Source organism: Peromyscus eremicus, chromosome 3 (genome assembly GCF_949786415.1).
Source record: "Peromyscus eremicus chromosome 3, PerEre_H2_v1, whole genome shotgun sequence".
In the NCBI taxonomy this organism is placed as follows: domain Eukaryota; kingdom Metazoa; phylum Chordata; class Mammalia; order Rodentia; family Cricetidae; genus Peromyscus; species Peromyscus eremicus.
In genome coordinates this window covers 11,532,338-11,545,375 of record NC_081418.1, presented here as the reverse complement: position 1 = coordinate 11,545,375, position 13,038 = coordinate 11,532,338, and the positions used below count along the sequence as shown (strand labels likewise).

General features: G+C 38.7%; 1 protein-coding gene across 1 annotated transcript in view; it reads right to left on the bottom strand.

Moving 5' to 3' along the window:
- Grm3 (glutamate metabotropic receptor 3) overlaps positions 1-9,076 on the bottom strand; it is a 97,248-nt gene extending 88,172 nt beyond the window's left edge. The window contains exon 1 of the mRNA XM_059256481.1: positions 8,484-9,076. Within this exon, the coding sequence (XP_059112464.1) occupies positions 8,484-8,951 (468 nt within the window). The 5' untranslated portion in view covers positions 8,952-9,076. The remainder of the gene's footprint in view (positions 1-8,483) is intronic.
- Between the last annotated feature and the right edge of the window lie 3,962 nt (positions 9,077-13,038).

The window sequence follows — 13,038 nt, the reverse complement described above, 5'->3', positions numbered from 1 at the left end:
TCTCGTTCCCTTATCTTCACAGAACTATCTCAAGAATTATTTCCCACTCAGACTTAGCAGGTAGTGACATAATAAAAAGGAATCATTTAACCCACTGAATTATTGAATCTGTTTCTTTGAGCTCCCACTTTTTTCCATGAGTTAATTTTCAAGAGAAATCATGAAACTGAACTGGTTTGGGTTCCATACAGTAACAAGGGGGTCTGTGGTATCTTATCTAACAACTATGTTGAACAGCTATACTTACAAACGTAGTGCCAGAAGACATGTCAGAAACACCCTTTTGTGCCTTAGGTATTGATTTTGGGGACTGTCTCTTGAAGATTTTACAGAGTCATAAGTTAACCTAAGCTGTGTTCTTCTGAAGCCCCTGAAGCTACTTGTACAGCAATGATATGACAAAGATACAATCATGAAGGAAAAGGCATTCTTAGCGTCTCTGGTTACTAACCAGAGGTGAAAACTCAGGGGAGCTGAGAGTGGTACCCTGATGTTTTTGTAAGTGGATACTGTTTGAGGTCCTGCGCTAGCTCAGGGCAGAGGGACACACATGGTATTGTTTGTCATTCTGGATCTCTTTGTTAACTGTATTATTTGAGCAAAGCTGTCAGGCACAAAAGAAGTAAATTGTGTGGTGTGGTTTCAGTACCCAGCACTGGACCAGTACGCCGATCCCAGCTACTTCCTTCACTAGCTGTGTGAACTTAGGCAGCATTGTTTAGGCATCAGTTTCATCATTTGTAAAAAGGGATAACAGTGATTCCTAGATTTATGACGTTACATAGGGATTAAATAGCAATATATGTGAAGTACTTAATTTACTGACTAACCTAAGGTAAAAAGCTATAAAGTTGGTAAAGATAATGTCTATTCAAAGCATTTTTCAAAAATGTAGATTTTTCTAAAAAAAATTACACCTACATTCTCACTGCCCTCAAGGAAGTGATACCCTTGTAGGTGATAAAGAAAAATAAGCATGGATCACATTCTGAGATACAAGCAGAAGGCACAGACCAAAGAGCAACTTGATTGGCAGATTAGATGAGATGAGATAAGGCAGGTCATAATATTGAAGGATGAACTTGAAACTTCAAGTAAGTGGGAGCTTTCCAGGAAGAGACAGGAGGGACAGGGCTTTTAGGCAGGAGAGAGTTCACATAGTGCAGAGTGCCTGTTGCTTTACCTGTACCAGATAAGTCACCAAAGAGCCAGTGCCTCAAAGGAACAGGAGCTGGTAAAGACATGGGATATTAATAGAGAGCCAAAGGTTTCATAGGCCATTACGGATATTTTGATCTATGTTATTTAGGATCTAAAAATTAAAATTTAAGTATAGGAATGATATGAAAGACATTTTAAAAATACCACAGTGGATGGAATCCAATTTGAAAGTCACTAGGCCAAGGTCCTCACACGGACAGAATACTTGTTCTGATGTAGACTGAATTCTTGAAGGCCAGAAAGTGTGTAATTCCAGGAACTCTGAACAGTTAAATGGAAGTATCAAGATCAAAGTTATAGAGGAATAAATTAGCTTCCCTAAAACTTATTTCAATTGGTTGATAGTAATTATTCAGAAGCCTATTCTTTGGTTTGTATCTTTGGCTGGTCACCATCTCGAAAGGAAGCAGGTCATAAATTATGACAGGTGTTGAAAACTGTGGGAAGGCTGAAGAACTTTAAAATAAATGTTAAAATAACTTCTTGTGGACAACTCAGAAGAGAGAAGACAGGACTTTCTTTGCTGTAGAGCGAATTGTTGAAGAGAGTTAAATAGCCCACTCTCGCAGATGAAATTCACGGGGTAGTACCAACTTACCTTCATTGTTATGTTGTTTCAAATTTGATAGAAATGATATATTTTAAAACTACTTTGTAAACAAAGGCAATGTGTGATTAATTCACGTGTCCATCTTAAATGCCAATCAAACCTTGCCTTTTATAGAAAAATTCCAAAAGCTGTATACCATGTGTTCTATTGCACATTTTCTACCTTGAGAGAGTTCAGTCGTCTTGAGAGAGTTTGTATTCCATGGAGAATCCCTGGGAACCAGATGACATATACCCAAATGTCAGGCGCATTGCTGAGTCCCCAGATGCACACCTGGTCTATTCAACTGTAGTAATTGGTAGCAAATATCTCAAGATGTTTTACCCTTCTGACCACTTGGCCAAAAAAAAAAAAAAAAAAAAAAAAAAAAAAAGTCTGATCTACATTTAGAACATCATTTTTGAAAGTATTGTTGCTATTGTATTTTCTCTGTGCTACATTTCCCCAATATTGCATATGAAGTCAAAGAGTTGGCAGGAGTTAAGACTTTGTCATTAGTAACAGAGGGATTTCCATAATATGCCAGGTGGTGTTTTCAAAAATAGCGACATTATAATTTTAGTGTTTGAAGTCCTACTGATACACAGCCTGGAGTATCAGTGTTTGCTCAGAGTTTAACTGCAGGTGTTTGGGGGAACATTGTGCTTAAATCCCCCAAGTCACTAATTAGAAAAACACGGTTAGTTCTCACCTGCATTTTCCAAAGGATTAGAAAAAAGCACCTCTACTTCAGTAAATCAATGGACTTCCGTCATGATAAACTGATAAGGGTTGGCTTTTTCTATATTGAAATACTGAACCTTGTACATACTGACTCATTGAAAGGGGGGCATATTTAATGGTAATTTGGAAAGGAAATTGTGTCATTAAGACAATAATTTCTTGGGTTTAGCTAAATGTGTCAGGAGTCTTATTTCAACTAGTTTACTTAGTAATCTGTAGTCACAAAGCATTTGCTAATATTTTAGGAATATCTGTCCTCTGCCTTCCATCCCATAAAGTCTACCATAGACCAAGATCTGTAGTATAAACACAATTCACAGCCAAAGGCTATTCTTTCCCTGTGAATTCACACCCTATGCATAGTGGTCTGGGTGGCAGCCTCTTGTCTCTCACTAGAGTAGTTTCCTAATAAATATAGACTAGAAGGAGAATTAATTAAGGAACAAATTAACCTCAAAGCAGAGGGAAATATAGTGTATCTTAGGTAATTACCTCTGGTGAGAAATTTCTACAATAAAGCAATGTTAGCGAAAGCAGCTTTAATTGCTATTGTTGGTGCCTCCTTCCCTGTGATAAAGCCCTCGGACAGCATTGCCCTTCCTTTTGGAAAGCCAAGCAATGGATGGTCTCAAAACAATTAGTGTTGGGAGGTTGCTCTGGAATGGGAGTGCTGAGAAGGAAATACAGTGACTCCATCTGAGACAACTTTTGAGTAGGATGTTTCTGGAGTCTACACTGTGAGAGGAAATGATGCGTGGATGGCATTGCATGCAAAGGGCGGAGTATCCTAAACTTAGAGGAATTTGAACTTGGTGTCATTTTTTGGCATCTCCATTCCTCTTGAAACTATTCCTCTTGAATGGACTAGAGTTGTAAAAAGAAACAAAACATCAGCAAAAATTAACAGGTTGAAAAATTAACCCTGTGAGCCAAGTACTACTGGCATCTCCATCTTAGATGTGAGACATTAAATAACTCCAATCAGGTTGCACTCAGAATTTTAATCACTATGTTGAATGTTTGCTGGAGAGACACACAGAACATTTAGTTGTTTCCTGCCATAAACATAGTTGCAATATTAAACTCACTAAATGTAGCTATCATTTTAGTTTTTCTACTAATAAATTAGTAAACAAATTTTAGTGCTGTCCTTTGTTTCCCCCTGAGAATAGAATCATGCTCCCTCTCCCTTTGCATCAGCTAAATAGTATTGCAGTGTCTGGCATTTAAGAGGCTTTTTGAATATATATATTAATGGTACCTTGGGCCTGATGCATGCTAGGCAGCACCTCTACCATGGAGCTATCTCTGAAGCTTGTTTACTTATTTTAAGTTTTCTTATAGGCTCTTGCTGATTTGCTCAGGCTAGCCTTGAAGTCATTCTGTAATTCAATCTGGACTTGAGTTTGCAATTCTCCTGCCTCTGCCTTCAAAAATCACAGGCTTGTACCACTAGGCCCAGTTCTATGTATAATCTTTCTGCGGAGAGACCACACAGAGCCAGATGACGGCCAGGATGGAGTTCTCTTCTTGTCTGCCACAGTTCCAGTTATTCAGGAGGGTGTAGTCTTGGATTTGTCTGAGAACCAATGGTGTGTGAGCCTGCAAGATCTCTTGGGTGTGGCCCCTGTGGAGTCAGGGGGAGAGGAGGGGATCCATCCTCTTTCCTCATCTGTCTTGTATAAGACGGTGGTTTTCCACTTCAGGAAAAGACTCCATTCTTACCCATGAGCATGCAGAATGATCTAACAGAGAGAGCAATGGCTGTGACCCCAATCCAAAACTCTTTTAGGGGTTTTCCATGTTCTGGAGGTATCACAGGTTATCATATGTTAATTCTTGGAATTTGTTGGAACATTTATTCCCTGCCTTGCAGAGAGCTTATTTCAGGTGCTGGCAACACAAAGAGAAATACGTGTGATTCCTTAATAGAAATGTAAATGAACAAATCATTTAATGAACCAGAACAGAAAGAATTAGAAGGAGCTTAGGAATGGTTTCTCAATGAGGATGGAATCTGAGCTGAGGGTGAAGGAGTAGGATTTGGTAAGACACACGGATGGCTAAAGGACATTATAGTTTAGGGATAAAATGAGGAGAGCATTTTCTTTATGCAAGTCTGTAGATACTACTCACTAGTTTATAAGAAAGCATCTCACCAAGGGGATAGTAAAACAGCTTATCTATTTAAACAGAACTAAAAATCTTTCCCTTTTCCCACTCCATTCTTTTTTGCTCATCATTATCTTTGGCCTCTTCGTATTGTGTTGTCAACTGATAGCAGTCCCACACATTCTTTCAAGGCAAACTTTTGCCCTTTCTAAAAGCTTAACTTTTAGAGTCTGTTTAACCCAAATCTCAATTTTTCTGAGATTACTTTGCACTCAGGGGCAAAATACCAACCAGGTCATCTTCCACCTGTCATGTTCCAGGTAAAAGATGCTCCAAGCAGTAGAGATTAGCCAGGGAAATAGTGTATCTTCTAACCATTTAGAAACATTTCAAGGAAGAACATTTTGACTGGGCATCTAAGAAGCTAACTGTAGCTCATTTGAAAAGGCACAAGCATAAACATTGCTCCTAAGTAAGGGCCATAAAGACAATTGCCTAACTGAAGGCAATCGACCTGAATCTCTTCTTGAAACACTCTATTCCCCAAAGTGAGAGGCCTGTAGGCTTATAGAGGACACCAGGACAGACTTCAAAATGCTTTGAAAGAAACCTGCTCACTGGAGGGTGTGGATAGATCCCCCAAGTATATTTGCTCAGGTAGAAGCATTTGGATGCCTGAGTTCATTGATGACTGAATTAAGAAATCAATTTGGCTGCTTTATAAAGGGACTACCACTCTGTGTCCTTAATGAGTATATTGGGAGAATAATTATTTAGGTCTTCATCAATGGTGATATAGCTTAACCCAGCAAGTCATTAAGAATCCTGCATTCCATGTACTTTTTGCTAACACTGCCTGACAATACGATCTAAGATTGCAGGAGGTGCCTCCTTGGCTGCCTTTGGGAGACTCTCTTTTCTTTAGTGAGAAGATGAAGCTGGAGAGGAAACCCTCTTTGAAGCAATTTGGACAATAAAGTCATCCAGGTTAAAGGGGGAACTGGTTAAGGTTTGTATTGGAACTATCCCCCACAGGTTGGAGTTTTGAAAGCTTGTTCCCTAGCTGGTGATGTTATAGGAGGCTGTGGACCCTCAGGAGGTGGGGCTTAGCTGGCAAAAGTCACCCTGAGGGACAGGCCTGCCTCCTGGTCTGGTTTAACTTTTTCTGCTTCCTGGTCTACCATGACTGGAAGTCTGTATCATATGTTCCCAGAGGCATGAAATTGCCACGTATTCCTTGCCAAGATGGACAAAGACCCTCTGAAACCATGAGATGAAATGCATCTTTTCTCTTATATGGTGTCTCTGTTAGGTATTTCTGTCACAGCAATGCAAGGGTCATCAATATAGGAACATTACAATATCTAAACATCTGAGGGAACCACCGAAGGATGGACTCAGAATGTCACTCTCTAAGCTCCTTTCTCAGGAGCTTGTTTTTCAACATGAAACTCTGGGCTCTGGTCTGTGCCTGGATGCTATGATTAGATGGTAGGTTTTTAAAATCATGTGATGGATTTGTGCTCAGTTATTTCTACTTAGTTTCATTCTCTGTCGGTTCAAGCTCTCAGTGTATATTGAGAAAATCTACATATTTAAAGATTTAGGGCAGTACTACCAGCTCCCTGCCGTCACCACAGTCACCAAACAGCAGGATGTATGACCACAGTAGTCATGGAAGCAGAGGTTGATACATGTGAAAGATGCTCAGGGAACTTACAACTCCAGAAGTGTTTTAAATTCCTAGAGAGAGCAGAGCCCAGTGCCCTGTCCTTTCTTCTCTAGCTCATCCCTTATTCTTCTGTGAGATCTTTGTCTCCTGGCACATGAACATTTGCCATGCCTGTCTGATCAGCCTGTAAAGATGCTGTGCTCGTTCACATTGTTTCTCATGTGGCTGATTACCTGTTTCCTGGGACAATTTCCATCATGTCAGCCATCTTCATCACTTACCTTGTGTGCCCCATGAACACTCTCTCAGTTAGTCACCATAATTCACAGTGGTACTGAGCCCACATCAGTGAATGCAATAGCAAATCAAGTACTTTGATATGAAAGACACAGCTTCTCTTGATAACATATATGGGATTTCTCATGTAATATGTCTTTTCTTCCCTTTAAACTAGCCTGTCTTCTTCTGAAGAGTGCATAGTATCAAAAGAACAAAGTCAAATAGGATAAATATCTATAAGGTAGCTTGTTAAGTAGTGATAAAAATGATTAGGGACACATGTAGAGTAAAATTTACTACAGGAGAAAATAAATGTCCCAAACAACATATATGCAATCCTTTATTGAGAGTACTTGGGAAATGTTTGACACTTGGCTGGTGAAATTGTTGCTGAAGTGTGTCTGATAAAGACTTAAATTTTATCCTCTTCAAACAGAAATTTTCACCTCTTCTGACTCAAGTATAAAAGGGATGGCAAAATTTACATGATCTGCTCTGAGATGTGCAATATTTTCTACCCTTCTAATAAAGTTAAAGGGTGTTTATGAAAAACCAATTATCCTAATTACTCATAATATGACTATGTGCTCTGAAGAAGGAAAGAAATTTGAAATAGCTCATTTAGAACAGCACAGAATTATACACTGAATTTTAAGTGCCACAAATCTGGAATATAAAAATAAGGCTATGCCAATGCAAATAGAGTCTCCTTAAGTAGGACTGTGACATACAAAGAACCTATCATATCACTTCCTTCAGCGCTTTGGTTTTGATTATAGTAATTTCGTAGGAGGCAGAGCATGGTGCCTCTTAGAATCATGGACACCTATTACTGTAACATGAATGCTCTCACCAGAAAAAAATATTGAACTTCAAGTAGTATGTAGAATTCATATGGGGTAGCTGAAAGCCACAGAAGATCAACTGAAGGTCTAGCTCTCATTCTGCCTACCGATGGGAGTTTTCATGAAGCCAATCTTTTAGGGAATTGGGAAAAGGAGGAAATTGAACTGGGTGAGTTCTTGGTCCTTTTCAGCTCTAAAATTCTGTGGCTTTGTGAGTGAGGCCTGAAGGAGTCTTAGATGTGTTTTCTTTCTCCACTGAAGTTATAAGAGCAGTTATCAGCTTTTTATCTAATTTATGTTGCCTGCTAAATTGTCTCTCCCTTGATTTCCGGTAATTATTTGGTTTCTCTGAATATATTTTCACTGAGAAATTCTTTGTATTTTTAATCTCTGAACAAAAGAATAAAATATCATGTGAAAAATAGAGTTCATAGATACCATATCTTCTTGTGACTGATAACATGGATAGGTCCAAATATAACTCAACTTATAAGGACCATGTTGTATAACTTTGCATCATTTGTGCTGTGGGCGAGGCATTCTTATTCCTCAACTTTGAGCCCCGTGAGTTGCTTCTGCTGATAGTAACAGATAGGACATAGCAGAGAAGTTGGGAAGATGCTCAAGAAGTCGTCCTCGCGTCCTGTTGCATCTTTGGCATGACTCTAAAGTCATTCTGAGGCTAGATCACGATTTACAGGGAGGAGAAAGGAGACAAGCTGGGCAGAGGCGCTCATAGCTAAGTCTCTACTCGTCCACTCCAGCTGATCTTCAGAGTGCATTTTAATGAACAATTGTGTTAGGCAGTTTATTTTGTTGTTGTAGCTACTTAATATACTTCAAATAAATTCCAGTGGTTGAGTGTTCTATATTGAAACACATCATTAAATAGCTATAGAAACTAAAGTTTAAATTGCTAATATCACCCATTGATGAAATTATTAGCACCGTCTAATTCTGTCCCCCTGCAACACAAAAGAAAAGAGACACAGCTGTTTGCAGTAGCATTTATCAGTCTTACCTGTATGGAAACACTGCTGTATGAGCCACCAATGACTCCTGCAATGAGCAATGGGATGTTCTCTTGAATAGCATATGATCCATCAGGACACATATATTCAGCTTCATCCACTTTAGTCAAAGATGCCCTGACAAATTCCAATGATTGCTCTAATGCATAGGTATCCCTTGAGCATGTATCCAAAATGTGGACACCCAGCTTCACTCCGGGTAGCAAGTAATTGTCTTTGTTGATTTCATCAATAGCAAACAACATGGCTTCCAGGCGTTGAATACCTCGGTCTTCATTGATTCGCCCACACTCTTCAGTTCCAGTGCCTTTCTCTTTAATAGGAAATAAGCCCCCTAAAACAAGGTCACCTTCTATCTTAATTTCCCTCCGCATAAAGTTGTGATCCCCTAAAGAGAGGAAAAACCCTTTTGAAAACAAAGCTAACATAAGAACTTGGAGTCTTGTCAACATCTTCATGAATCCTGTTTCTGTATCTCCTGGAGATATCGCTGGGTGGAGCCAATGTTGCCTGCTAGTCTTCTCTCATTTCCAAGTGGGATCTTTGGCCTGTCCTTCAATAAGGGAGGATTGGGCTAAAAGAGCCCTTCACCGAATTCCTAAAGAGATAAAAGTTATATGAGCAAAAATGATTTTTAAAAAACAACAGTAATTATAAAGATGTTTCTCAGTAAGATTTTTGATGGGTTTCTGAATTGGACAAACCAACTCTGGTAATTATTTTAGTTGGCCTTTCTTGAAATCTTGACTATTATCTTCCTGTAAAGACTTAGCTATCTCTATGTTCTCATTTTACTTCTGGGTATATCTCAGATCTAATAAACCCCCACCCCAGTTCCTATTCCACATTTCTGTGCTAACTTTCCTGTGTTCATGGCTTGAACTACCATTTAAATGATATCCAAACTCCAACACTGATTTCTGGTTGAGCAGTTTTAGCCACATGTCTCTCAAACATCCTCAAAGTCTACATGTAGTAAATGTCCCCTTATATCTGTACCTAGGTTCTCAGCCATTGAGAGTCCTGCCCATTTCACTTTTTTCAATTGACCGTAAGAACTGAGGACTCTGCCTGCTCAATCCCTTTGAAGCCACAGCCCCCACTGTCTCATGATGCTGAGTTCCTGTCATCTGTAGCACAGTCATGGCCGTGGCCTCAGTAGAACTCTTATTAGCTCTCAGAACATCATTTTATGACTTAGGAAAAGTAAACCCTCTCTCAAGTTCAAAATCATTAAATTTAGGTGTCTTTGCTAGTGGCTGCTTCTTGTAGCCAGTATTAGGCAAAGCCTGTTGTAGCCTGTGTGTTTAGTTCCTCACAAGGACAGTAATGACCTTGGTTCTGGGCTTACACAGTAGATTGTAGCATTGGACAGTACTGGCATGCTCTCAGATAAATTAGCAAGTATTAACAGCCTGAAAGGTGTCTCCTTGAAAAGATGTTCTAAAGCACAGACTTCATGACTGTCTAGTGTGGTCATTTCCCGCCAGTGTGTAAACCTTTCCTTGACTTCAGGTCTAAGAACTGACTTCTTCACTGGAATGTTCCTTGGTGCTCAATGGCCTTGTCCCTGGTGAGTGCTCTAGTCTTACAGCTTGCCATGGCTGTCAACTTTGTCCCACTCCTGCTTTCAAGTCTTCCTCTCCAGAAACATTGACTACATGCATTTTAAGGGTAGACGAATATGCATGAGCATCTCTTGCTTCTGCTCATACTGTGAATGCTCTTATTTTCTCCCCTCCAAATACTTATGATATTAAGACTCAATAGACATTGAATAAACATCAGAAGTATTTTCTGCTTGTTTGTTTGTTTTTTTCTTTTTTGTTTTTGCATTTCCCTTCCCTAGTCAAATTCCCAAACTTCTGTGTGGTATACCTGCTGCAATGTGTTCAAGAAATATTTGCTATTGCAGTTATAATTTATATTTCTTTCCTTATGTGTTCATTGTGAATAAATGATATGATACAGCCTTTAGGATTTTGAAAGTACTAAGAAGAGATAAAAGATCCATTGACAAATTCAAGATAGGGCTTAGTCCAGTACCCGCTTCAACATTTCTGACATTTCTCCCTTCTCCTGATAGCAGTGCCCTTTAAAGTCCAGCTTCCTGGAACTTTCACCACGTGGGCAAAGGATAAATTGTTTTCTTGAGACACAGACTTATCTGAATTTTGCTAAGTTCATGTGTTTAGGTCTGAGATGGCAGCAGCCATTGGAATGCTCAAGGTTAACCCAGAGCCTCTGGGCAATCTGCCACAGGGCACCAGGAATTCTTAAAACAATCATTTCTTCTCAAAGTTGATAGCAGAGTGCTGTTTTTTAATTGTGGTTACATATCAATGTCTGGTTCCTTTGATCTTGTGTACAATTCTCTTTGAAGTGTAAGTGCCATCACTAGGAGGCAAAAGACACTGATCATTATCACTAATAATGAAGATACAGGAATTGCTCTATAAAATCATGCTTTTATTTGCCAAATCAGAGAGAATAATTAATTCAGAGAAGGTGTACCATGTCTCTTTAAAAAAATACTGACATATTTTGAATGTGAAGAGAGTTTGACACTGACTCCCCAAAGAAGAAAGATGACCTTATAGACGGCTGAAAGCTTAATTGCCTGTTGAGAAAGTGCTCTGAGAAAAAGAGCATCTCAGGGGAATCATCACATGACTTTTAAAGGTGATGGCACATACAGGTATGATTGCTTAACAGGCAGGAAGTGTGTGTGTGTGTGTGTGTGTGTGCGCGCTATTTTTGTGTATCTAGGAATTGATACGCTGCCTACATTCCAGAAGATAGTCAATGAGTGTTTTGTGAAGGGTTATACACATCCATGGCAATTGTATTTACGAATAAACTACCCTTTTTTAAACTTACAGCATGACAGACAGGCTGAGGACAGGGAAATGCATGCTTTTAATCTCAGGAACTGTCTGATTACCCAGGTGTCTTCCACCGTTGCACGTCCTTGGTGAGACTGCAGCTTACAAAATAAGGGGATGTCTGAGAATACTTTTTATAGGTTGAGAATTCTTAGTTTGAAAATAGGAGTGCCACAGTATCTGTAACTTGAGGACTGACATGGCACAATAAAAATTATACCCTGAAGTACGTGTAACAGGCTACAGCCCAAACACAGGAATATTAACTAGAACATTGCCCCAAGGAATGAGTGTAATGTATATATAAAACACCAATGGGCTTCACATTTAGATTTGGCTTCTACCATCAAGATATCTCACTATGAATCTGTAAATATTCTAAAATTTCTTCAAGAATTTGAAAGCTAAAATAGTCTGGCCCTGAGCATTTTGGATAAGACATACCAACCACATACAAGCAAGCAAATGTTTTCCTTGGATTTGAAAGTTGCAGTGGGGTTGGATTCCTATGAAACCATAAATGAACCTACACTTCTTGTTTTTTAGGTCAAGGGAAGCATGCATATTACCCTCTTTTAAAGCTTCAGAGATTCCTTGATTCAGGCAAATATTTATTGAATACTTACTGAATATGAACTAGGCCATGAGTTAGACATCTAGAATATATTATTTAATTGCAAAGTAAATAATGTTGTCTTGGCTGTCAAGTAACATTCTTGATTCTTAAAAGTATGTTTGTATATGTCAAGAGTAACAGAAAAGTGTTTCTGTTTTTGCCAAGTAGCTCTATCATTAGAAAAAATCTTGGAAGTAAGAATGCCTTGAGTTTCCTTTAGTGTGGGTGTTATTATTATTAAGTACTCGACCCAAAAGACAACCCACTTATGCTGTATACACTATATAAATGGAAAATCTAGATATTCAGAGTACCAATACAAGCTGACTAATAATTTAATGCAAAGTAACTTTATTTAGGCCATATGACATGGGCATCTTTAAGTAATATATAATGTAGTCTAACAATTATAATTTAACAATCAATTAAAGTAGTACTTAAACCCACTCTCTTAGTATTTTATTATTTATCTCTTCCTTAACATAGAATTTATAGTGATTAAGACTGTAGAGCTGTGTATAATTTATAAACACTTAGCATTACTTAAAATGAAGCCCTAAAAATTGAAAGATAGAGGAAATTAAAAATCAACATTGAAAAATAGATGAACATGCTTAATTCAATGCAATGTTTATCTCTATAACAGTTTATCAGATTGTGGGAAAGGTAGCAATCGTTTCTTCTCAGGTTCTATTCATTGTAAATCAGAAAGCTGCTCAGTCCCTAGACAAACAGGTTCCCTGCTCAGCCACATTCATATGCAGTTGGAGGACTGCAGCTCTACTAAGTTCTCCATTCAGGGATGATGGGTGATGTGTCAACTATAAACAAGCATGTGTAGCCTCTCTCTGGGCAATCTGCTCAGTAATGTTTTATTAATCACTGCATTAATGGAATCTCAAAGGTTTGCTATGAATATAACCCCTGGAATACGTGGGCAGAGAACACTTCTGTACTCTGTGTATGCTAATATGTATTTTCCTTTCTCCTCTGGCTTTGCCTGGGGAGTTAGTGTGAGAACTGAAACCCATCTTGACTCAACGA